A 24,194-nucleotide genomic window follows, 5' to 3' on the forward strand; every position below is an offset into this window, starting at 1 on the left:
TCCTAGCAGAGTGTGTGGGGGGAGGGAGTGTCAGCTCCCACCATCCCCTGAACACACTGTGGGGTCACCCTCCTTTTAAATTTAATTTTTTTAATATTAAAAAAAAAACACAAACATGAATTCTTCGTGGGTGCTCTTGATCCAAAAGGGGAATCTATTATAGGTAAAGGAAGTAGAAATAAAATGAGATAGGCTGGTAAATTTAGAAAAAAAAGCACATGTCAACAAGACTTGGTAAAAGACAGATGAAACAGGGGAGCCAGTGGGCTGAAGTGCAGACAGTTTGGGTGTGTGCTCTCATTCCAGGAGTGAGGGGAGTCACCAGTACAGTGGGAGTTTGGGCAAGGAGGGTGAAGGTTTCCAAAAAGGCTGATATGCCCCCACTGGTTGCCCTGGCAACAGGTCCACCCCCATATGACTGTGATATAGTAAAAAGAAAAATGTGCACAAGCAAAGTGGGCAGCAGTTAAGGATGGGGAGCAACATGACTTCCAGTTAGCACCACCTTGAGGGGACCTTAGGGAAGAGTCTGGGAGGGGACGGGTACCACTGATGCAGGATGGGTGCAGAGGGAAGAACCTGAAGGCTTCCATGAGCTTAGGCTCTGCGTACAGCACACCCTGCTGCTCCAACTCCACCTGCCGGCACACTTGCCTTGAAGGGACTTTGAGTTGGAGAATGTGCTCACTGGTTTTCCTGGTGGCCTGGGAGTGCAGGCTCTCCCTGCCCTTTGCCCTGGAAGGCTTAGGCAGTCCAGATGGCAAGGTAGGGGGTAGAAAGGGAGTCAGCAGTGATCGCCACTGTTGTCAGCTTAAAGTCCTCCAGGGGCTCCCACCCCTGCAGCATGAAGCCCAGACTTTTCGTTGGAGCCCCTGAGGTCCTAAGTAAGCTGGTTCCCAATTCCTCTGGGCTTGTCTCCAGCCCACACCACCTGCCTGACAGACACGGTGGCCCCGATGGCTTCACCAGGTCCCACCTCCGTGCTCCATCCTCACTGCTCTCCTGCCAGCTCATCCCCCAGCTCCACATGGTCTCAGCTTTCCCTATTCTGTGTGTTTTCAGGACCTTTCCTTCCTCTTGGAGAAAGAAAAGAATTCACCTGAAGAAAACATTCCCTAGGAATGTCTCCCGAAACCAGCCATTTACAAAGTGTGGTTTGGGGACCCCCTTCACAGGGTCCATGAAATCAAAACTATTTTTGTACTAATGTTTGCCTGTTATGCTCTAACTCTCTTATGTGTGAACATAGTTCGAAATGTTTATTGATGTGGTTTTAGATTCCACATTGCAATTAACCTTTAAGGAACTACCATTTGTCAAGTTTTGGTGTCATATCAGAGAAGAATATCCATAATCACATGAAAAGGCTATTAAAAAACATCTTCTTTTTCTGACTACATATCTGTGTGAGGCCATATTTTCTTCATGTAACCCAACCAAAACAATATTTCATGACAGACTGAATGGATGAGAAATGAGAATCCAGCTGTCTTTAATTAAGCCAGACACTGAACAGATTTGCAAAAATGTAAAATCCTGCCATTCTTCTCACAATTTTTTTATTTAGAAAATATTATTATACAAATATTTTTACTTACATTATGGTTAGGTTATGGGTTTATTATTGTTATTTTTAAATTAATTAATTAATAGTTTTTAAAGTTCTCCATTTCAGTTTCTGATCCAGTAAACTTCAGTAGACTTAACCCACAAAAATAAAAGCTCTTGGGTATCCTCAATAATTTTTGAGTGCACAAGGGTCCTGAGACCACTTTCTTCTACTGAGCCTACAGCAGGCAGAGTAGAGCTGTAACTTAGCTATGCCTCTACCGTTGCACACCGATTCCACCAAATTAATGACCTTTTTACATGTCTGTCTCCCCCACTGCACAAGTGCTTCCTGATGATGGTTGTTCTTTTTTTTTTTTTTTAAACATCTTTATTGGAGTATAATTGCTTTACAGTGGTGTGTTAGTTTCTGCTTTATAACAAAGTGAATCAGTTATACATATACATATGTTCCCATATCTCTTCCCTCTTGCGTCTCCCTCCCTCCCACCCTCCCTATCCCACCCCTCTAGGTGGTCACAAACCACCTAGCTGATCTCCCTGTGCTATGCGGCTGCTTCCCACTAGCTATCTATTTTACGTTTGGTAGTGTATATATGTCCATGCCACTCTCTCACTTTGTCCCAGCTTACCCTTCCCCCTCCCCATATCCTCAAGTCCATTCTCTAGTAGGTCTGTGTCTTTATTCCCATCTTACCCCTAGGTTCTTCATGACTTTTTTTTTTTTTCCCCTTAGATTCCATATATATGTGTTAGCATACGGTATTTGTTTTTCTCTTTCTGACTTACTTCACTCTGTATGACAGACTCTAGGTCCATCCAGCTCACTACAAATAACTCAATTTCGTTTCTTTTTATGGCTGAGTAATATTCCATTGTATATATGTGCCACATCTTCTTTATCCATTCATCTGTTGATGGACACTTAGGTTGCTTCCATGCCTGGCTATTGTAAATAGAGCTGCAATGGATATTTTGGTACATGACTCTTTTTGAATTATGGTTTTCTCAGGGTATATGCCCAGTAGTGGGATTGCTGGGTCGTATGGTAGTTCTATTTGTAGTTTTTTAAGGAACCTCCATACTGTTCTCCATAGTGGCTGTATCAGTTTACATTCCCACCAACAGTGCAAGAGTGTTCCCTTTTCTCCACACCCTCTCCAGCATTTATTGTTTCTAGATTTTTTGATGATGGCCATTCTGACTGGTGTGAGATGATATCTCATTGTAGTTTTGATTTGCATTTCTCTAATGATTAATGATGTTGAGCATTCTTTCATGTGTTTGTTGGCAATCTGTATATCTTCTTTGGAGAAATGTCTATTTAGGTCTTCTGCCCATTTTTGGATTGGGTTGTTTGTTTTTTTGTTATTGAGCTGCATGAGCTGCTTGTAAATTTTGGAGATTAATCCTTTGTCAGTTGCTTCATTTGCAAATATTTTCTCCCATTCTGAGGGTTGTCTTTTGGTCTTGTTTATGGTTTCCTTTGCTGTGCAAAAGCTTTTAAGTTTCATTAGGCCCCATTTGTTTATTTTTGTTTTTATTTCCATTTCTCTAGGAGGTGGGTCAAAAAGGATCTTGCTGTGATTTATTGATGGTTGTTCTTTAACCCCCTCATGTCTGGCACAAAGCAGAAAGTCCAGATGAATGAACGAAGTAGAAGGGAAGCCCACGTGGACACACATCACAGGCTACTGCCCGAGCAACGTGCAAACATTCATAGGAGGGCAGATAAATATCTGCATTATTTTTTTTTAACTGGCTCAAGTTGTTTCTGGGCCTCTGACTTGAATTTAGACATAAATATAAATATTTTTTTAAAAATCAGAAAATTCAAACGAAAAATTAACCTAAGAAACAATTCTGCTTCTACTCTGTTAAACTTTCAGAGACACCCCATGCAAGCAAGTAACTAGGGAAATACACCATGCAGTGGATATCACAAATACAGCCAAAATGATTTGCCACAAAAAAAGAGATCAGGGCAAGGACCACAACAAGCATAGCTTCTCCATCTTTGTTCACTGTCAAAGGTAGACCAAAAGCAGATGGCACTAGAGGATCCAGGCCAGAGTTGCGGTGTTTGCCTTTGGTTTCACGATTCTCACTCACTCACCACGTTCCCAAGTCAAGCAGCCCTCCAGCATGTCAGGGAGCGGCCACACCATCCCCTGGGGGGCAGAGATGTACCATATCCCATCCCCCTCTTTGTCCCTGACACAGTCTGCTACAAAATGAGAAAAGGGGAGGGGGAGGATACTGGACGTGGGATGGATGCCCTTAGCAAAACAGGATCTTTTACCTCCGAAGACAAGGGGTTTCTACTTCAGAGCTTGAGCTCAGGGTGACAGAGAGGGCAGTGAATGCTGACAACTAGGGGAGGCTCCGTGGGGGGGGGGGGGGGTATGAGAGTGTGTGAGTGTGTGTGTTTGTGTGCATGTGTGTGTACAAGTATGTGTCGGAGGTGGGGAGAGAAGAGAGAGAGGCAGGGGTGGGGACGGCACGGGGGCAGAGATATTTGACACCAAGAGGAGTATGAATTTCTGGCTAAGAGCGCAGAGGCTCATTCGGAAAGCAGCCCCATCAGAAACCCAACTGTGTAATCGCTGCTGCTGATCTAGGAATCAGGCGTTTCCAGTTCTCTCTCTCTCTCTCTCCCACACACACACACGCCTACACATCTCCACCACCTCTTTCTAGATAGAGATATAGATGATAGATACATACATAGATAGATGATAGATAGATAGATACATAGATAGATGATAGATAGATACATACATAGATAGATGATAGATAGATGATAGATACATAGACAGATGATAGATACATAGATAGATGATAGATACATAGATAGATATGTTTATCATATGATGGTATATGTTTATCATCTTGAAATTTGTTTTTAAAAAACCCTTTAATCAGCGTACTAAATATCCCCCAGCCCTTTCCATATTTGCAGAAGTCCTATGTTTATGTCACTATGGAAACAGATTCTCGAAAGAGACTAAAGACATGGAGGGCCCAGCATCATGGAGTCATTGTTTAGGTTAACACCATAAAGGTTCTGACCTCTCAAAACAGAGCTTTTGGTTCCTCTGGTCTCTAACTGTCATTTCAGATGCTGAGGCGACCAGGCACTGGGCAGTTCTCTCAGTGGCCTTCACAGGGGGTGAGATTTTAGGGGGTACAAATATAAAACACAGTTTTGGAGAACAACTTCATGGAATGATGGTTGTGGTAAAGCCTTCATTCACTGCACACCTATAATTTACATATATTAATCATCTTGCTTTCTCCTCACAAAAATATTCCAAGATCAGCATTAACATTCCCATTTTATGGATGAGGAAACTGAACCTCGGAGAGGTCATGTTGCCTAAGTGTACACACTTGGTCAGTACCAGAGCCAGGTCTATGAACTCAGGTCTATGCCAAAACCCACCATCCTTCCACTGGCCAGCCTTCCTGTTACCCCCGCATCCTAGGCCTTCCAGGGCCCATGTTTAGAACCAGGCCCATGCATCTATATTCTGTGTGTTTTCAGGACTTTTCCTTCCTCTTGGAGAAAGAAAAGAATTCACCTGAAGAAAACGTGTTCACTGGGTGAGCCTAACAGACCTCTAACATTTTCCATTTCTAATATCTTGATTCCACCTCTCTTTTGGGCCGGCTCCCACCTTCCCCAAACTCGTCTGCTCTTCTTCCCATGCTGCCAGGCAGGGAAGCATTATTAACACAGATTAGCCAGACAAATCCAATAAAAAATTCTCATAACACCCTTGTCCAGGTAAGTCCAACCAGGACTTTTTCAGATGAAAACTCGTGCCCTTGCTTATTGGAGAAAAGTCATGAGCTTTGGATTAAATGAAAAGCTTTGCAACAGAAGAGGTTTAATTTCATTTGAAAACCCGTGTACAACCACATTCTCAACTCAGGACGCACTCATTGCCAATGAGATGCCCTCTCCCCCAGCACGCCCAACGCGGGACCCAAGGCTGGGAGAGCTGCCCCGACGGACACCCATCCCCTGGTCTGGAGGTCCACCCTCGACCACTTCTTCCTACTTCTGTAGGTGAAGCCCCGTCACTCACCCAGGAGGGCCGTCTGAGGGTGGGTCCGAGCATGTCTCCCTCTGGAGATGGACCTGGAAGGAGGCCACTCCCTGGCCTCAGCGGGGAGGAGGAGGAGGACCTGTCCGAGGATCAGCAGAAAGCAGCCCACCAGCATCTTTTCCATCTTCAAGAGGAGAAAGAGGGACAAGGCTGTGACAAACACAATGGGAGAAGAAGGCTGGGTGAGGTTTCTGGGTCTCCCTGAATGCTAGGTGCTGCAGGCTCGCCCCCCCCCCCCACCTTTCCCCAGATCAGACAGGCCACTTGTACTGAAAATTCCATTTGTGTGTATGACCCTCAGACCCACTGGTAGGTTCTTGGATACTCTGAGCAGGGCGTGCATAGTTGGAGTTTTTTGTCACTTTGGTCACTATAAGACTGAATGGAAAACTTGGGGGAAAAAAGTCTACCCTGAAGTTTCTTTTCAATCAAGTTCATTATCAATTATTCATAGTCACATTCTATATCTTGGATTTGAAAAAGGAAAAACTACATCTGAGGATTCCAAGTAACAATATTTTCTTAGTCTAATAATAGTAGATGGTACACATTAATATATATGTTTCCCAAGGAATACATATACGGTTGCATAAGTTAACATGACTTAGCCTCCTAGCCTCCCTGCCTTCCACACACATCTATTAAGAGGGAACATGGTGCAGTGTTTTTAAGGGCTTGGACCCTGGCACCAGACCGCCTGGCTTTGAAGTGTCCTGGCTCTGACACTTGCTAACTGTGTGTGACCTTGGGCAATCTGCTTAACCTTCTCATGCCATGTGGGAATATGGTTAATTGGGTGACTTAATCCATGTAACAAAAGCATTCAGGATAGTGTCTGGCACACATGGGGAGATGAGTACAAGCAAACAAGCAACAGCGTTAGGGCACCAGAGAAGAATAGGATCAAACGCAACGTTGAGCACAAAGCTCTTGGATACAGAAAGAATTTTGACTCTTGAGTTGAGTTTCAGATATCCACAGGGGCGAGGGAGTTTCAACCAGAGTAGCACACTCTTGACCAGACTTTACCCGTTTTCTGTACTGGTCCTGGAGAGTAGCTGGTGTGAAGGCTCAGGAGGAAAGATTCTGAGCAGGGAAGCGACATGGTCAGATCCAGGGTTTCCCAGGATGGCCAATCTCAGTGCTTCACATGGGATGAGAAAGGTACTTTCCACATGATGAATGATATTGACTATTCTGCCTGGCAAACCCTCATGGAGAAGGCAATATCCTGGCACTAGGTTTAAACGTATTTTTCTTCTAGTCTCTATCATTATGGTGGGTGTCATAGCAACTTATTAATTTATACAAATTAGTGAGGAGGAGGGAATATTTAAGGAGGAACCACATTTAAGGAAGATCATCTGCCTGTAAAGTCTTTACTAAATCCTCATCCTGTGCTTGGCAATTTCACCCAATTGATTTCATCCAATCTTCATACCTATCTTGCATAAATCAGAATTATTATTTCTGCTTTTTAGAGATGAGGAAACTGAGGCTCAGAGAAGTTTAGTAACTTGACCTAGGTCACCCAGCTAAAGTAAGTAGCAAAGTAAGGATTCAAACCCAGGGTAAGAGGCTAATTTGCCAATTCACTGATTAGCAGAAAACTTGATTAGCTGCAAGTCAAGTCCCCAGAAGGCAATTCATGAAAGGCCATAGCTGTTTCACCATCAGAGATGGAAATAGGGCAGGGCAGGGGCAGGGACCACTTTCTAAAAAGTGAAAAAATAATACTCAATAATTCAGTGAACTGTTTGCTCAGCAAACTGCTTTCAGGAATTGACCTGGAGATGAACCCAGGCCTGTCAACCTTCAAAGTCCACAGTTTTTCACACTTGCTGTGTTGAGCTAGCTCACTTTTCACTATGCATTAAAATTCTATTAGGGCTTCCCCGGTGGCGCAGTGGTTGAGAGTCCGCCTGCCAGTGCAGGGGACACGGTTCGAGCCCTGTTCTGGGATGATCCCACATGCCGCAGAGCATCTAGGCCCGCGTGCCACAACTACTGAGCCTGTGCTCTAGGGCCTGCAAGCCACAACTACTGAGCCTGTGTGCCGCAGCTGCTGAGGCCCGCGTACCTAGAGCCCATGCTCCGCAACGGGAGAGGCCACTGCAATGAGAAGCCCGTGCACCGCAACAAAGAGTAGCCCCTGCTCACCACAACTAGAGAAAGCCCATGCACAACAACGAAGACCCAACACAGCCAAAAATAATAAATAAAGAAAATAAATAAATTTATTAAAAAAAAAATTCTATTAAAAATAGCAGATGCTTATTCAGCACTTACTATGTGCCAGGCACTGGGCCAAGTGCTTTAAATTTATTAAGTCATTTAATTCTTACAGTAACTAGAGAAGTTCAATAATTTGCCCAAGGGTAGGCAGCTGATAAAGGGGTGAGGCTCCAGGGCATTGCTGGTTCATTACAGATAACTACTGCCCACGCCTTATAAACAAATTAAACTCTTTACTAATTGGACTGTTCCCTATTCATAGCTTAATCTGTGAGATTCCCTTTTAGAAAAGGAAGAAAAAAGATTTTGCCTCTTTCTCTGATCTTAAGGCTACTGTTTACTGTCAAGTTTCCTTGGTATTTATCACATTTTATGTGACATTCTAAGTGTGTTATGTCATTTATATGCGATTTATTATTTTAATGATGTTCTCCTTCCTCCCATCTGAGCAAATACAAAGTCCACGTTTATTTCTTTTAAAATGTATACAACATGCTCTGAAGGCGCATGTCCATCCTGACACATCTGCAATTAAATCCAGACATTTAGAGCATGATGTGGTGGATAATTATCATTTTCAGAAAACAAATACCACTTCATGTGGCTTGGGTTTACTGTGGATTTCAAGAAGTGTTTGCATTTTCAAGTCACCATTGCTCACCAAAAGGCCCTGAAGATAGGTGAGGGATAGGGAGTTAAAAATAAACAGAAATAAACACTTCTAGCTGTCTAACCCTGAGAAGGTTACTTTCCCTCTCTCTGCCTCAGTTTCCTCATCTTTAAACTGGGGATAATGAAGAAACCTGGTCATTGTATGAATTAAATCAGCTCATATATATATAAAGCACATACAATACTGCCTGGCACATAGTAAGTGCTCAAGAAGCAATAGCTACTTATTATTATTACCATCATTATGCAATCAAACCAATTAATATAAAGTACACATTGCTAATTTTTGTCATACTGAGCCATTTAATGTACCTTAAATTAACTTTGATGCTTACCTATGACTACTCTAATAAAACAATGACACACAAATTCATAATTTAAAAATACATGTTAGTATCTAAAAGTATTTAAAACTCTCTTTTTCAGAATGAAATAATGCCACTTGCAGCAACATGGATGGACCTAGAGATTATCATACTAAGTGAAGTAAGTCAGAAAGAGAAAGACAAATACCATATGATATCACTTATATGTGGAATTTAAGATATGACACAAATGAACTTATCTACAAAACAGAAACAGACTCACAGACATAGAGAATAGACTTGTGGTTGCCGAGGGAGAGGAGGGATGGATTGGGAGTTTGGGATTAGCAGATGTAAACTATTCTATATAGAATGGATAAACAACAAGGTCCTACTATAGCACAGGAACTATATTCAATGTCCTGTGATAAACCATAATGGAAAAGAATATGAAAAAGAATGTATGTATAACTGAATCACTTTGTGTAGAGTACAAATTAACACAACATTGTAAATCAACTGTGCTTCAATAAAATATATTTTTTTAAATGTTCTTTTTTCAAAATGCAATGGCACAGCAAGTCACAGTCTGGTAGAAAAGATTTACAAAACATTATCTGGTATATCATTTATCTCCAGACATAAACTCTTGTAACTCAACACAAAGACAAACAACCTACTTGAAAATGTGCAAAATATTTGAACACTCACACTGCCAAAGAAGACATTCCGATAACAAATAAACATATGAGAAGATGTTCAACATTCTTAGTCATTAGAAAAATGCAAATTAAAAATCACAATGACATTCCATGACAAATCCACTAGAATAACAAAAATTTAAAAGACCGATATAACCAAGTATTGGCGAAGATGTGGAAAACTGGAATCCTAATACATTGCTGGTAAGAATGCAAAATGGTGTAGCCACTTAGGGAAACAATTTAGCAGTTTCTCATACAGTTAAACATACACTTCCCAAATGAGACAGCACAGGGTGACCAAATGGCCTGGTTTGGCTAGAATTGCCTGTGTTTTTGCACTGAAAGTTCTTCATCCCAGAAAACTCAGTCCTGGGCAAACTGGGCAAACCAGCAACCTAGATATTTACCCAGAAGATATAAAAACACACCCACACAAAGACTCATCTCAGATGCTCATAGAAACTTTCTTTGTAAAAGCTGAAAACTGGGGCTTCCCTGGTGGCGCAGTGGTTGAGAATCTGCCTGCCAATGCAGGGGACACAGGTTCGAGCCCTGATCTGGGAAGATCCCACATGCCGCGGAGCAACTAGGCCCGTGAGCCACAACTACTGAGCCTGCGCGTCTGGAGCCTGTGCTCCGCAACAAGGAAAGCCCTCACACAGAAACGAAGACCCAACACAGCCATAAATAAATAAATAGATAGATAGATAGATAGATAGATAGATAGATAAAGCTGAAAACTGGGAACAACGCAAATGTCCATATATTAACGAACAGATAAATAAATTGTGGTACATCCATGCAATGGACTACTACTCAGCAGTTAAAGGAATGATGTAATGGGTGAATCTCAAAATAATTAGGCTGAGTGAAAGCAGCCAGACACAAAAAGAATACATACTGAACAATTCTATTTATATGACATTCAACAAAGGGCAAGACTCCGTGACAGAAAGATCAATGGTTCCAGGGGGTGGGATGGGAGAAAAGGGTCAGCTACAAAGGGGCAGGAGGGAAATTTTCGGGGTGATGGAAGTGTTCACATCATGATTATGGTGGAGGTTACATGGCTCTATACATTTGTCAGAACCCATCAAATTATACACTTAAAAGTGATGAATTTTATTGTTTTACGTTTGACTTCAAAAACACTGTTTAATAGAAACTAAAACAATGGGGAAAAGGATACTGTATACAAGTCAACATAAAACCAGCATGGCAATATTCATATCAGACAAGACAGGCTTTTTTAAAAAAAATGCAAGGGCAGTGAAACAAGAAAAAATAAGTCAGTACACGTAGCCCACATTAATCATTGTTTCTCAGGGCAGCATTTACAGCTGCTAGCATTTGAAGAACAGGAGCCAGAGCCAGTTCCAACTGGAAAACAAAATGATGTTTGAGAAACAGTTCCTTTCACATATGGGCATATGAGAAGAATTGTTTTGCTGAGAAATAGAGGTTAATTCAATCAGGACAGATTCCATGAAGCATTTGGGGGCATGGAAAGAATATTTTTAAAACAATTAAACAGCTTTGACTTTTGTTCTAGCAATTTTTCTCCTCTCCATGAGACAATGAGTCTTTTCATTTAGCTTTACCAAGAGGGTGGGGAAGAGAGAGAGAAGGAGATTGTTCTAAGCATCACTGTTTCAAGTAAATCGACAGATGCGTAGGATCCCATCAGAGCCAACACTATGTGCTGTGGGCCTTGAGAGGAGAGGCCTGGCTCTGTCACAACACGCTGCGTGACCTCAGTTAGGTGATTTAACTCTCTGGGCTTCAACTAGTCAGCCATGAAATGAGAGGCGTGGTCTGGAAGCAGTGTTTCTCAGCCTAACCCAGACCACAGGCCCAGGACAGGGGCCCAGGACAGGACAACGCCGCTCCCCTGAGGAAGATGGGCATGACACCCTCTTCTTGCCCCTGCACAAGAAGACAATGGAGTTAAGGCACTAATATTTCCTAAGTGCCTACTATGGGCCAGGCAGTGAGCTGGGCACTTGTAGATTGCTATCTCATTTGGTCCTACAATCATTCTGTGAGGTGGACGAGGTCCCAATTTCATGGGAGGAACACCGGGAGCCACAGAGAGAAAGACACTCTCCAAGGTCTCAGAGCTAGTGAAGTGACAAAGCCAAGATTCTACCCCCGCCACCTCTCAGGCAGCCAGCCTACTTGCTAAAAAAGAGATTTTGAGTCCCCTCTCTAATTCTGAAAGTCCTCAGACATCATATTCAATAGTTTTGTCCCTCAAAGGCCACTCCATCGGCACACCAAGTGTGCATACTACTACTACTCTGTGTTCAATGAGAACCAGTCACACAGGCCTGGGGCCGTAGCAGCCCCAGAGGCCTTCCTTCCTGTCTCCCACCTCAGACCAGAATCCCCAGCTCCCACAGGGCTGGCAAATGGAGCCCAACCTCCGTTTAGATGATGTTGACCTGACGTTGGCTTTCTGTGACTTTCACCCAGTGGTCAAGGCCTGCTTGCCAGCCCGGCCTTTCCAGATACAGACTCAAGTCCCTTCATGGTCAAGGTAACTCCATCTGCTCAGGTACCCGGACTGCAAACTTGGCCTCAGCGTCCATGTCTCCCTTGTATCACCATCACATTCATGGGTGGACAAGCCCTGACTTTCCCGCCTCTGCCGGCTCCCTGCTCCAGCCCTCCTGACGGTTCCCGCCACTGCAGCAATGCTCCAGTCTCTCTATTTCTCACCCAGACTTCTCCAGAAGCTCTGGAACTGCTCTTCCTGCCTTGGGTCCTGTCCCTTCCCTGCTCAGAACCCACCTATGGCCTTACTGCGTAACATTCATGTTCAAGGCCCTCCATGACAGACCACTGCCCGCCCTACAACCATGGCAGTCCCACGTGCACCCCAGCCCCTCTACCAGTGCCAAAAGAATTCAGATTCTTGTCCTAGCTCGGTGCCTTCATCCATGCTGGTCCCTTGGCCTGGTCTACCTTCTGTATTATTCAAAAACGCATTCATTCCTAAAGGCTCAAGTCACACGTCACCCACTCTCTAAAATGTTCTCCGATTTTCTCAGCAAGGATTGACTTTTCTACGCACCCCTGACAATGGGTTTATTGTCTGCTCTAGCACTGGGTTTTTTGTTTGTTTGTTTTTGTTTTTTGGCCGCACTGCACAGCTTGTGGGATCTTAGTTCCCTGACCAGGGATCGAACCCACACCACCGCAGTGAAAGCATGGAGTCCTAACCACTGGACCGCCAGGGAATTCCCTAGCACTGTGTTTCTTTTTCTTGCTTCCATATCTGTCTCCCTGCCTAGACTCTGAGCTGTTCCTTGAAACCACACCCATGTGCTAGATGCTGAATTTTATAAATAAAGTTTTAGAAAATAGGTAAATGTTGAATAAACACATTTATTGATCAACAAAAGATCAATAAATGTTGAATCAAACTGGCCCTAGTTCTGCACCTGACAACCGGCAAGGCCGAGCCCAGGTCTTGGTCTACATACTCTGTTTGCCTTAATGCAGGCAACCCCAATGGCTCTCTCCTATGATGGGAGGAGCCTCTGCCCCAGATTTCTTGGCCTTGAATGTATAATTTTTAAATGATATAGATGAAATATCAAATATCTAGTTATAATAATTAAAGTATCCATTTAGTCATACATGCATATTCAAAACATTTGAAATTACAAAATATATATTCGTTTAGAAATAATGCTTTATTCATTAAAAATGTTTCAGAAAACAGTGTTTTCTCTCTTTCATTTCATAAAACAGTTTTCAAATGCTTGCCTCTCTAACATCAGTATTTCATCAACGCTAAAGATTTGTTTGTTTTCTGACATCTTTACTTCTAGGTTGTCTGAGATACAGCGCTTTCTGAATCTATATATGATACTGTCACTGGAAATTTTATCTCAGACCACCAGTTCCCACTTATGTAACATGAGGACAGTTGTTGGGTTTTTTAATATGTACTGGAGGCATAAATTCACCGTCTCTGCAACTTACTCATTCACTGTGTTGCTCTTAAAGTATCATATCCAGTGTCATCCAGCCCTTGCAATTGTGAAACTGTGCCCAGAAGAATAATGACTAAATTTGAGTTGATTTTTCTTTTACTGTTTTGGTCATTGACTTCTACATGTATTCAAAATTAGCACACTGATTGAGGACATTTCAAGCTAACGTGTCTTCCCCAGATAGTACTTTATTCAACATATCTGACAGAGTTCCACATACTTTGAGAGACTTTGCAAGGACTCACATATAGAGCAATTTCCTCTTTTCCAAGGAATCATTTTCTGGGGAAAAAAAACCCTTCACCTCATATTTTGGAATATATGGTCATTCCTACCTTATCTTGTCTCCCTTCCATTCAATCAGCACCATGTTCTACCACGTGATGTCTCGCATGCCTTCTCCCTTTTCCATCCATACCAAGGTCACAGCCCTAGTCTTGCCCCTTATTCATATTGGAGAGACTACAAAGGTCCTGGCAGACACTGCTGGTTGCCCCCCAATATCCTCCCCTCCTTCTTTAGTAATAGAACCCTCACTTTTTAACTGGACACGTAATGGGGCTGGAATAAAGACCAAGATGCCCAGTCTTCCCTTCTTCCCTATCAGGTGACTACATGGGGGTCAGGGGGGATGGAAGTGAATGTGGCGAGTACAACTTCAGAGAAGTGTCCTTAAAGGAGGGGTGGGGGGATGACCGCCTTGTTTTTTGCTTCCTGCTGGCTGGAATGAGCACATCCTGGCTGGAAACCCAGCAGTCATTTTGAACCACGAGGCAGCATGAAAATGGAAGTCATGCTGCATGGTAAAAGTGACAGGGCACAAAAGTGTGGGTCCCCGACCCCATGCTCACTTTGGACACACTGCCTCCAGGCTTCTAGACAGAAATAAACTTCCTTCTTCAAGTCACTGTCATTTCGGTTTTTTCTATAACTTGGAGTTGAACACAATCCTAATTAATTGACCGTTTCTAAGTCTCTCCTATTGACGCCATCTGGCACTAGCTGAATTCAATCTTCCCAACACAGTATCATGCTTATCATGCGCCTGCTCAAAAACTATCAGTGACTTCTACATACCAAGCCGATAAAATCCAGATTCCTTAGCTTAGCACTCAAAGTCCCATAATCTGGCCCTGTCTTACAATGCTAACCTCAGAAACACCACCATCCATCCCACCAACACACACACACACACACACACACACACACACACACACACTAACCCTCCACTCCAGCCCAGTAGCTCCATACAATGTCTCTTACTCACCACTGGTTGGATTGAGTTTAGGACCACGGAGATATAGGGAGGGAATCACTCCCTTTCAAATTGAAGTGTGAATGGAAACAACCTCAACAAGAGAACAGATACACTGTGGTGGAGTCATATAATGGGCTATTATACAACCACAGAAACGAGTGAATAACCGCTTGGTGCAATATCATCATAAACTTACAAACATAATATTGAACAAAATAAAATTCAAAAATGGACAAAATGAATCTACAATCTTAGGAATCGGGATAGTGGTTACACTTGAGGTGTCAGTGCACAGAAGGAGGTGTGAGGTGGGGATTGTGGGGTACTGGGAATGTTCTGCTGATTACTCAGGATGTTGACTACACATTCATGAAAAATAATCCAGCTACATGCCAGATTTGTGCACCTTTCTATATGTATGCTTCAGTAAAAAGTTTACTTAAAAAACAGGCAAACTAAGTTAGAAGAGCAGTTACCTTCAGGGGGAGGTGATAATTAATTGGGTAATTGTGGGCACAAAGGAGGCTTCTGGGGTGCCGATCTGGGCGGTGGTCACATGAGAGTGTTCATTTTGCAAAAGATCCATCGTACTGTTCCCTTATGGTTTGTGCATCTTTTTATATGTTCTTTTGATTAAAAATTTACTTAACAAATGAAGTGTGCAGTACTACTTCTGCCCCCCTTGCTCTCTGATCATGCCATGGACAAAGGGATTCAGGGAGAGATGTGAGCTGCAGCAGAGATTTTAGAGAGAGGCTAATGGGTGTTCTCTCGAGTGGGCTATTGTGCACATTCTGGAAGAGGTGTTAATAAGAATGAGGGTGCACAGCTGGTCCTGACCTGGAACTCCTTCTCAAGCCCTGGGGTGGGCAAAATAATGTCCCTCCAAAGATGTCCATGTCCTAATCCCCAGAATCTGTGGATATGTTATGTTACACAGCAAAGGGGAATTACAGTTGCTAATCAGCTGACTTTAAAAATAGGGAGATACCCTACATCAACTATACTTCAATTAAAGAAAGAAAAAAATAGGGAGAGCATCCTGAATTATCCAGGTGAGCCCAACGCAATCACCAGGGTCCTTAAAAACAGAAGAATGAGGCAGCATGAGAAGGACTCAGCCTGACATTGCTGGCTTTGAAGATGGAAGGAGGCGACAAGCCAAGCAATGAGGGAAGATTCTAGAAGCTGAAAAAGGCAAGGAAATGGATTCTCCCCTAAAGCCTCCAGAAGGAACAATTCACCCAGTAAGAACCATTTCAGACTTTTGACTTCCAGAAACTTAAGATAAGAAACTTTTTAAAAACTGAAGTATAATTTACAATGTTGTGTTAGTTTCAAGTGCATAGCAAAGTGACTCAGTTATACATATATATTTATTATATATAATATATGTATTCTCTTTCAGAGTCTTTTCCATTATAGGTTATTATGAAATATCGAGTATAGTTCCCTGTACTACACAGTAGGTCCTTGTTGTCTACCTATTTTATATTTAGTAGTGTGTATATGTTAACCCCAAACTCCTAATTTATCTCTCCCCCCTCACCCACTATCTCCTTTGGCAACCATAAGTTTATTTTCTGTCTGTGAGTCTATTTCTGTTTTGTAAATCAGTTCATTTGTATCATTTTTTGAGATTCCACATGTAAGTGATATCATACGATATTTGTCTTTCTCTGTCTGACTTAATATGATAATGTCTAGGTCCATTCGTGATGCTGAAAATGGCATTATTTCATTCTTTTTTTATAGCTAGGTAATATTCCATTGTACATATATACCATATCTTCTTTATCCATTCATCTGTGGATGGATGTATAGGTTGCTTCCGATAAACTTGTTTTATGTCACTAAGTTTGTGCTAACTTATTACAGCAGCAATGGGAAACTAATACAGACACTGTCCGGAAATTTCAGAGAGGTGGTAATTTTATCAGAGGAGATCTTGGGGATGGGGGCATTCTTTGTATTTCAATGGAAATGGAGAAGGAGAAGGAGCTAGAAAAAATCAGCAAACACTGTTGATGGGGAAAAGGAGACCATTCTGAGGGGCTAGTGTTAAAAGTTGAGGGTTTGTCAAAGAAAGGGAGAAACTATGAAAGTAGCAACTTCAGAACTGAGTTTGAAGCAACCCAGGGCTCACAAAAGATTTGACCCCTGTGGTCTTGAGCTTCTCATCTTTAAGACAAGTGAAAACAAACTCACCTAACTGGGAAGGTGCAAGGATAAGCCCTAAACAGAAGTGAGATAAAATCCTTTGGGATTTCCCTGGTGGTCCAGTGGTAAAGAATCCGCCTTCCAATGCAGAGGACGCAGGTTCGATCTCTGGTCTGGGAACTAAGATCCCACATGCTGCGGGGCAACTAAGCCCGCGTGCCACAACTACAGAGCCCACTTGCCGCAACTGCAGAGCCCACGTGCCCTGGAGCCTGCGCGCCACAACTAGAGAGAGAAAACTCACATGCCAAAACTAGAGAGAAGCCTGCAGGCCACAACGAAAGATCCCGCATGCCTCAAAGAAGATCCCACGTGCCACAACTAAGACCCGACGCAGCCAAAAATAAATAAATAAATAAATAAAAATAAATCTTTTTTAAAAAATCCTTTGATCTACATCATTTTCTCTAATAATAACTGTTTATTAGGCAGAATAATGCCCCCAAAGATGTCTACGACCTAATCATCCCAGAATCTGTGAATATGTTACCTTTGTGGAAAAAGGGACTTTGCAGATGTGATTAAGCTAAGGATATTGAGAAGGAGAAATTAGCCTGGATCATCCAAGTGGGCCCAGCATAATCACAAGGGTCTTTATAAAAGAGAGAAGAAGGGAGGAAGGAGAAGAAGGGGGGAGAAGGGGGAAGGGAGAGAAGAACTGGAAGCTGCTATCCTTCGAAGATGGAAGAAAAGACCAGGAGCCAAGAAACATAGGCACCTTTCAGAAGCCAGAAAAGGCAAGGGAACAGATTTCCCCCTAGAGCCTCCAGAAGGAACATAGCCTTGTCGACCCCTTGATGTTAGCCCAGTGAGACCTATTTCAGACTTCTGACCTCCAGAACTGAAGGAGAATAAATTTGTGTTGTTTTAAGCACTAAGTTTGCAGTCATTTGTTACAGCAGCAATAAGAAACTAGTACAATAACCTAAAATAGCAGTGGGGTATTCCAATGGGGATGGAGCCATGGTCTCCAACAGTAAAGTTTTCTCTGACAATACTCTTAAAAGAACTTTCGAAAAATGTTAGCTAGGCCACCTGCTCAGCCACTGACTTTATATGCAGATATTTCGGTAAAAATCTTATTTTCAATCAACTCACTCCGAGCACTGGCAGATTAATTCACATTAATTATCTCATTTAACCCTTATAACAACACTATGACATAGATCGTATCATCCCCATTTGATGGATGGTATAACTGAGGCTCAGATAATAATAACAATAAGTATAGGTAATAAATATTGAGCTCTTACTCTGAGCTAGGCATTATACTAAGCACTTCATGTGTGTTAACTAATTTAATTCTCCCAACAATTCTATTCCCATTTACAGATGAGAAAACTGAGGCAGGGTGTCTAAGTAACGCTCCAAAATCCTTGCAGGTAATGAGTGGCAGGGCTGAGACTGGAACCCAGGTCCCTCAGGTGCCAAGATCAGGGTCGTACTCCCACAACCTCTCACTGTCAGCATCATTACCACCAATCATTGATAACAGCCGAGGCCTCTGGGATGGAGCCCAGTCCTGCCTTTCTCTCTGAGTCCCTTTCAGGGTCCTACCAGCTAAGGCAGTGGTGGCTGTCTAACGAGCCACGTGGCAGGGTTCAAAGATGACCTCACGGCTAGAGCTCCAAGTGGCAACTGGTCCCTTGGAAGGGCCTCCCTGGCACTGTTTATTAGCAACAGCAACGATAGCCTCCACTCTCTCCTTGGCACTTCAGCCTCCCTCTTCCTCTGACCCTCCTGACTTATTCCCACATGTACGTTAAACAGGGGTGCCCTCCTGAGCTTCCCTAAAGACAGGGAGTCCCAGGAAAGGGCTCTCTTAAACACACATGCTAAAAACCAGAGGGGAGCCAGTCCCGTCCCAGGGATAGCATTCGAGGCTCTGGCTCACTTGGCTGGCCTCAAACTCAGCTGCTCACCCCTGAGTCCCAGCATGTCCCTTCTCACCTCCCACCCAGCCTCACACCCAACACCCTGCAGGCCAGCGTTTACACTGGCACTCCCTCTTCGCCCCAGGCAGAGCTGATTCTAGGAAAACTGTGGGATTTCTCTGTAGAAGCTTCAGTGATCCTCTTATTCCTCCTCTATCTTTCAAGGAGCAATCTTCTATTTCCTTTTCTTTAAATCTTGGGCCTCATTTCAACTACCTCTTGCTGAACAGAGATATATGGTGATGCTGGTAAGAGCTTAGAGCATGACGGCCATCTGAGGGTGTCTCAGAGGCGGACTCTGGTACGGCACCTGCAGCCAGTGAGCTCAGACCTCAGTGCCTCCAGCTTGCCAGGGCCTGGACTCCTGAGCCCGGAACCCTGGATTTGTAGAAAAGAGAAGCCTGGCAACACAGAGGTCTGACTGAATTCTATTGGCAGGACTAAAAGTTTGGGCAGATAGGAAAACAGAAGGTGAAGAGCCAACAGATATCTACCTGCATTCTCAACAGGGGGTTCTAAGGGACCAAGCTTCAGGGGCTGAGAGGAAACTTTCCAGACCATAAACCCATCCTGGAACAGCAATATGGTGTTTTCTGAGTGTTTTCTGAGGCTGGGAGAAACAGGCAGGGAGAACCGTGTAGGATGCACTCCTGAATGGAAAACTCCAGTTAAATACATCTAGATCATCTGCCACCCTCACGTACCCACAAAGGGCCCACCTTCCTGACTTGGAGAGGAAGTGACTGCTTATAGGAACGCCTTGCTTTTCTGGAGAGACAGGTGATGGAACTAATCACCAATCTTAAAATGCCTGGAACTGTTCTAAGGACTTGAATTTAATCCTCACAGCCCTTTAGGTATTATCAACCCCATTGGACAGATGAAGAAAGTGAGGCATAGAGTAGTTGGGTAACTCCAAAGTTGCCAACCTGTAAGCTTCACTCACAACCGGGGTCTGAACCTAAGCAAGCCAACCCCAGAGTCTCTGGTCTTGACCACACCCCTCCCCCACCCCTCCCCCACCCTTCCCCCACCCCCGCAGCGGGAAACCAATTAAATGCACTTGGTGCAGATGCAGCCCAGCTCCCTGATTTATGACGATTTGGGACTTGGTCAACTGGGTTTGTTCCCGGCGGGAGTATGTGTTCCCGAGGAGCTACCTTCCTGTGCGTCCAGTGCAGGAGACCTTAACGAGAGAGGGTCCCCATTTTTCTGTCCTCTCTCCAAACTGCCCTCGGGGTTTCTAGCAACTACCACAAAACGCCCTCCCCTTTTCTTTCCTTTCTCCGCAATGTAGGGAAGCTGGAGCTTTAGCTGTCCTAGAGAACCAAGAACAAAATGCTGATGACACGGGCATTAAAATACCAGCCGACCGAGGCGGGGAGTCGGAATCGATCCGCTGGCCAGCTGAGCAGCAATCGCACCGGATCCCCGCTCAACAAGTCTCACTTTCCCGGGGTCGGTGGAGGCCAGGTCTGGGCGGCCCCGCGGCGGGGCACAGCGCCCCCACGGGGCGCTGCGGGGTGGCTGCCGCGCGCTGCGCCGGGCTCAGGGAGCTCGCGGAGCTCGCCCGGCCAGGGCGGCCCAACTGGCCCCGACCGGGGGGTCCCGCAGCGCCACCCTCCCTCTCGCCCTCGACCCCGCGGGGTCGGGAGCCAGGGGCCCGGGGCGGGAGGGGGCGTCCGGCGGGAGGGGCCGCGCGGGGCCGCATGGGCCAGGGCGCGGGCCTTTGGGCGCGCCCGCGTGCGTGGGTGCCCAAGCTCTGCCTGTCTGTCCGTCTGTCTGTCTGCGCCTCGGGGCTGCGGGGCCAGGCAGGGCCCCGGGGAGAGCGCGCCCCGCTCACCTGCAGCCGCCGCCGGCGCCTGGGAAGCGAGACAGGGGCGCAGCCTCCCGGGTCTTCGTCGCTGGCCTCCTCGCCGCTCCGAGAGCCACGGCTCTCCTCGGGAATCGCTCGTGGGAGCCGAGGAAGAAGCCCGAGGTGCTGCCGCTGTCTCCTCCTTCTCCGCTTCCTCCGAGTCCCATCCCAGAGCGCTCCGCTCGCTCGCTGGCTGCCTGGGCGGCTCTGGGCCAGCGCCGGCAGGCGGCGGGGGAGGCGGCGCCGTGGAGGGTGGGGAGCGGGCCGGCGGGAGGAGGGGTGTACTGTTTGGGGATGGGGCAGGAGCGGAGAGGGAGAGGCCGCGAGGACCGCCCCCCCCCTGCAGGCAGCCCCGGGAGCTGGGCACCCTGGCCGCGCGCCCTGCCTGCTGCCACCTCGCTCTGCGCGGTCCGTCCCCAAGCCCAGGCGGGGATCGGACTCCAGGGGTCTGGAGCCGCACGCAGGCTCAGAACAACAAGGAGCTTTGGGGGCTTGGCGGAGGGGAGTGGGGTGGGGAGCGGAGGAGAGCATCTCCTGGAGGAAGAAAGGCATGACAGGGGTCCTGTTTCCTGAACTGGGGGTCATGATCTACAGGAGGAGACCACCGATGACGGTGATGAAGAAGAAAGTGGTGAGAATTGGGCTAATTGGTGACAAGTGCCAGAAGCTGTCTTGGCAGTGCCCAGAACACCGGTGCCAGTTCATATTAACAGAGTGTCCACTGGCCAGAGACCAGGCCCCTGGGTGGGGACGGGACTAAGGATGCCAGGACGGAAAGGAAACAAGGTTCCTACCCTGAAGGAGCAGAGAAAGTCTAGTCCAGGCAAGACTTTTGAAATTATGGGCAAAGATGTTTGCAATTTTGTAAAGCAGGGGAACGTGCCCTGAGAGGTCCCCAAGTGAACTTTGGAGGGATGCGAAAGCCAGGATTGGTCAGTGGCAGGGAAAGGGCTGGGGAATGCCACTCTACCAGCTCTCCCTGCTCCTGGGCAGCTGGGGGTGAGTGGGGTCGTTACAACAGGCTAGGACATCTCCTAATAATTGCTCCAAAATTCTAACCCCAAACCATTAACCCAACCTCTCAGTTCAGGTTTTAACAAGCTATGGGGGAGAGGCAGCAGAATTAACAAGTTTCAAAACATCTGGTGCCAGAATCTGATCATTTAAGTCCTCTTGGCTGCCTTTACTCCGAACCGTCGTCACTCCTATTTGATGATAGAGTTGGTTTCTGGAATATGAGTAAAAATCTTGTACAAAATCAATTTTCCAGGAAAGCTCCAGGTGGGTTATTAAAATCCTAGCCATAAGGCAAGGGGTCAACATACTGAAGCCATCGGGCAACTCAGTGGTATCCTAATGCCAAGAAAGAATCTTGGATTCATGTTCCCTTATCCTGCACTTTAGGCCCACTGGGCACTCTTGGCTGCCTGCACTGATCAGAAATAGTTTCTTTGTATGTCTTTGGGAGGAGGTAGGTGGAAGTCAGAAAGCAGAGGAAAGTCTTCAGGAAATGTTTGGTCTCTGAAGTCTTGGATCCCACAAATAATTCTTCCTGAGTCTGGGCCAGTGAAAATCCCCTAGGAGCTGGGGAAGTTAAGTTACAGTTTAGGGAAACTTACAGTTTAAATGTGTTGCCTTATTTCAAGACACCAGTATGATCCAGTAACTTAACCAGGAAAACAATAGTAATTCCGAAATCCTTCCAAATTTTAGTGAATTGTAATTTAGTAGTAACAGATTTCAGTGATTCTGGTGTATGCCAACTAAGATGGATGTTTTTCCCCAGGGAGTTCTATCAGAATTCTTCAGAAGAGGAAATTTCTGTACAAAGCATGCCTGCGGCCAAGTCAAATAGGTCAGTGAGTTGTTCACCTTGTGGAACAATCTTCAGGTCTGCCAGAAAAAAAAAAAAAAAGAAGCAAAAGCGAGTTCAGTATCCTGAAATATCAAGTAAGAAAAAACAATGGCTTAGTTTCCCAGTTACCTTTAGGGTGAATGCAAGTTGATAATAATAAAGGCTGCTGGGGAAAGCCCAAATTTGCCTTTTCTGCCAGAGGCCCTGCTACTGGCTTAATGTAGAGAACCTTATTCAGAAAAAGTATGATTTCTTGTTCTCAGGTGGGCACTCATACAAGCAGACAAGAACGAGGGTGTGTAGTATCTCAGAACTCATGAGTTAGAATCCATAACTGTTTAAATTACTTACACCTTGGTAGCTATACTGGGTTCAGCTCACTTCTCTGTCTCTGCAGGGGGTCTATTGTGGAACAGGATGAGGCTGGGGTGGGGGGGGGCAGTCATCTGACCCAGGCCTCACATTCATGAATAGCCTCAAATATAGACTTTGGCCCTAAGCATTCATTTGTTCCTTGTAAACATTAGAACTTTTTGTTTTGCTTTGTGTTACACATTAGAATCCTTCCTAGAGGGCAGATTAAAAATGAGACTCTATCAAAGAGAAGAGGACCAGAATATAAGGAAAACAATGAGCAGACAGGTTGGCTCACAGAACTCATAGCCTAAAATAACTTTGTACTGAGTTATTTTTTTTCTTGAAAATAGAAACATCACTTTTATTGACAAGATAGATAGGGCCACAACGGGCGGCTCCACAGAACGCAGATGAGGAAGAATCTAAAATTGCAATGTCACCTCACTCGCACTGTGTTTCTCTAGGTGACTGATGATATTTGAGTCCCATGTAAACTGTTGGAGCCCGTCCCCATCCCACTCAAGCAGAAGGGCAGGATGTGTCCCCTGGGAGAGGAGCTGTCATTCCTTTGGGGCACCTGCCAGTTGGTCAGAACAGGAGATAAGGTAGAGAGTGGAGCACTGCAAAGCAGTGGCTGGGGCTTCCCTGGTGGCGCAGTGGTTGAGAATATGCCTACCAGTGCAGGGGACACGGGTTCGAGCCCTGGTCTGGGAAGATCCCACATGCTGCGGAGCAACTGGTCCCGTGAGCCACAACTACTGAGCCTGCACATCTGGAGCCTGTGCTCCCGCAACAAGAGAGGCTGCGATAGCGAGAGGCCCGCCCACCGCGATGAAGAGTGGCCCCCGCTTGCCGCAACTAGAGAAAGCCCTCGCACAGAGACGAAGACCCAACACAGCCAAAAATAAATAAATAAATAAATTAAATAAATTTAAAAAAAAGGGGGCTTCCCTGGTGGCGCAGTGGTTGAGAATCTGCCTGCCAATGCAGGGGACACGGGTTCGAGCCCTGGTCTGGGAAGATCCCACATGCCGCGGAGCGACTAGGCCCGTGAGCCACAACTACTGAGCCTGCGCGTCTGGAGCCTGTGCTCCGCAAAAAGAGAGGCCAC

General features: G+C 45.2%; 1 protein-coding gene across 5 annotated transcripts in view; it reads right to left on the reverse strand.

Moving 5' to 3' along the window:
* MATN2 (matrilin 2) overlaps positions 1 to 21,115 on the reverse strand; it is a 155,277-nt gene extending 134,162 nt beyond the window's left edge. For 2 of the 5 annotated variants that reach the window (XM_057532127.1, XM_057532126.1), the window contains exons 1-2: positions 20,860 to 20,994; positions 5,664 to 5,834 (exon numbers count right to left, since the gene is read on the reverse strand). In XM_057532127.1, the coding sequence (XP_057388110.1) occupies positions 5,664 to 5,808 (145 nt within the window). In that variant the 5' untranslated portion in view covers positions 5,809 to 5,834; positions 20,860 to 20,994. Of the gene's footprint in view, positions 1 to 5,663; positions 5,835 to 20,859 lie in introns of all 5 variants that reach the window. The other 3 variants (XM_057532129.1, XM_057532130.1, XM_057532125.1) reach the window with 3 other exon arrangements.
* Positions 21,116 to 24,194: the final 3,079 nt, after the last annotated feature.

The sequence above is a fragment of the Balaenoptera acutorostrata genome, chromosome 17, assembly GCF_949987535.1.
Source record: "Balaenoptera acutorostrata chromosome 17, mBalAcu1.1, whole genome shotgun sequence".
Taxonomy (NCBI): Eukaryota; Metazoa; Chordata; class Mammalia; order Artiodactyla; family Balaenopteridae; genus Balaenoptera; species Balaenoptera acutorostrata.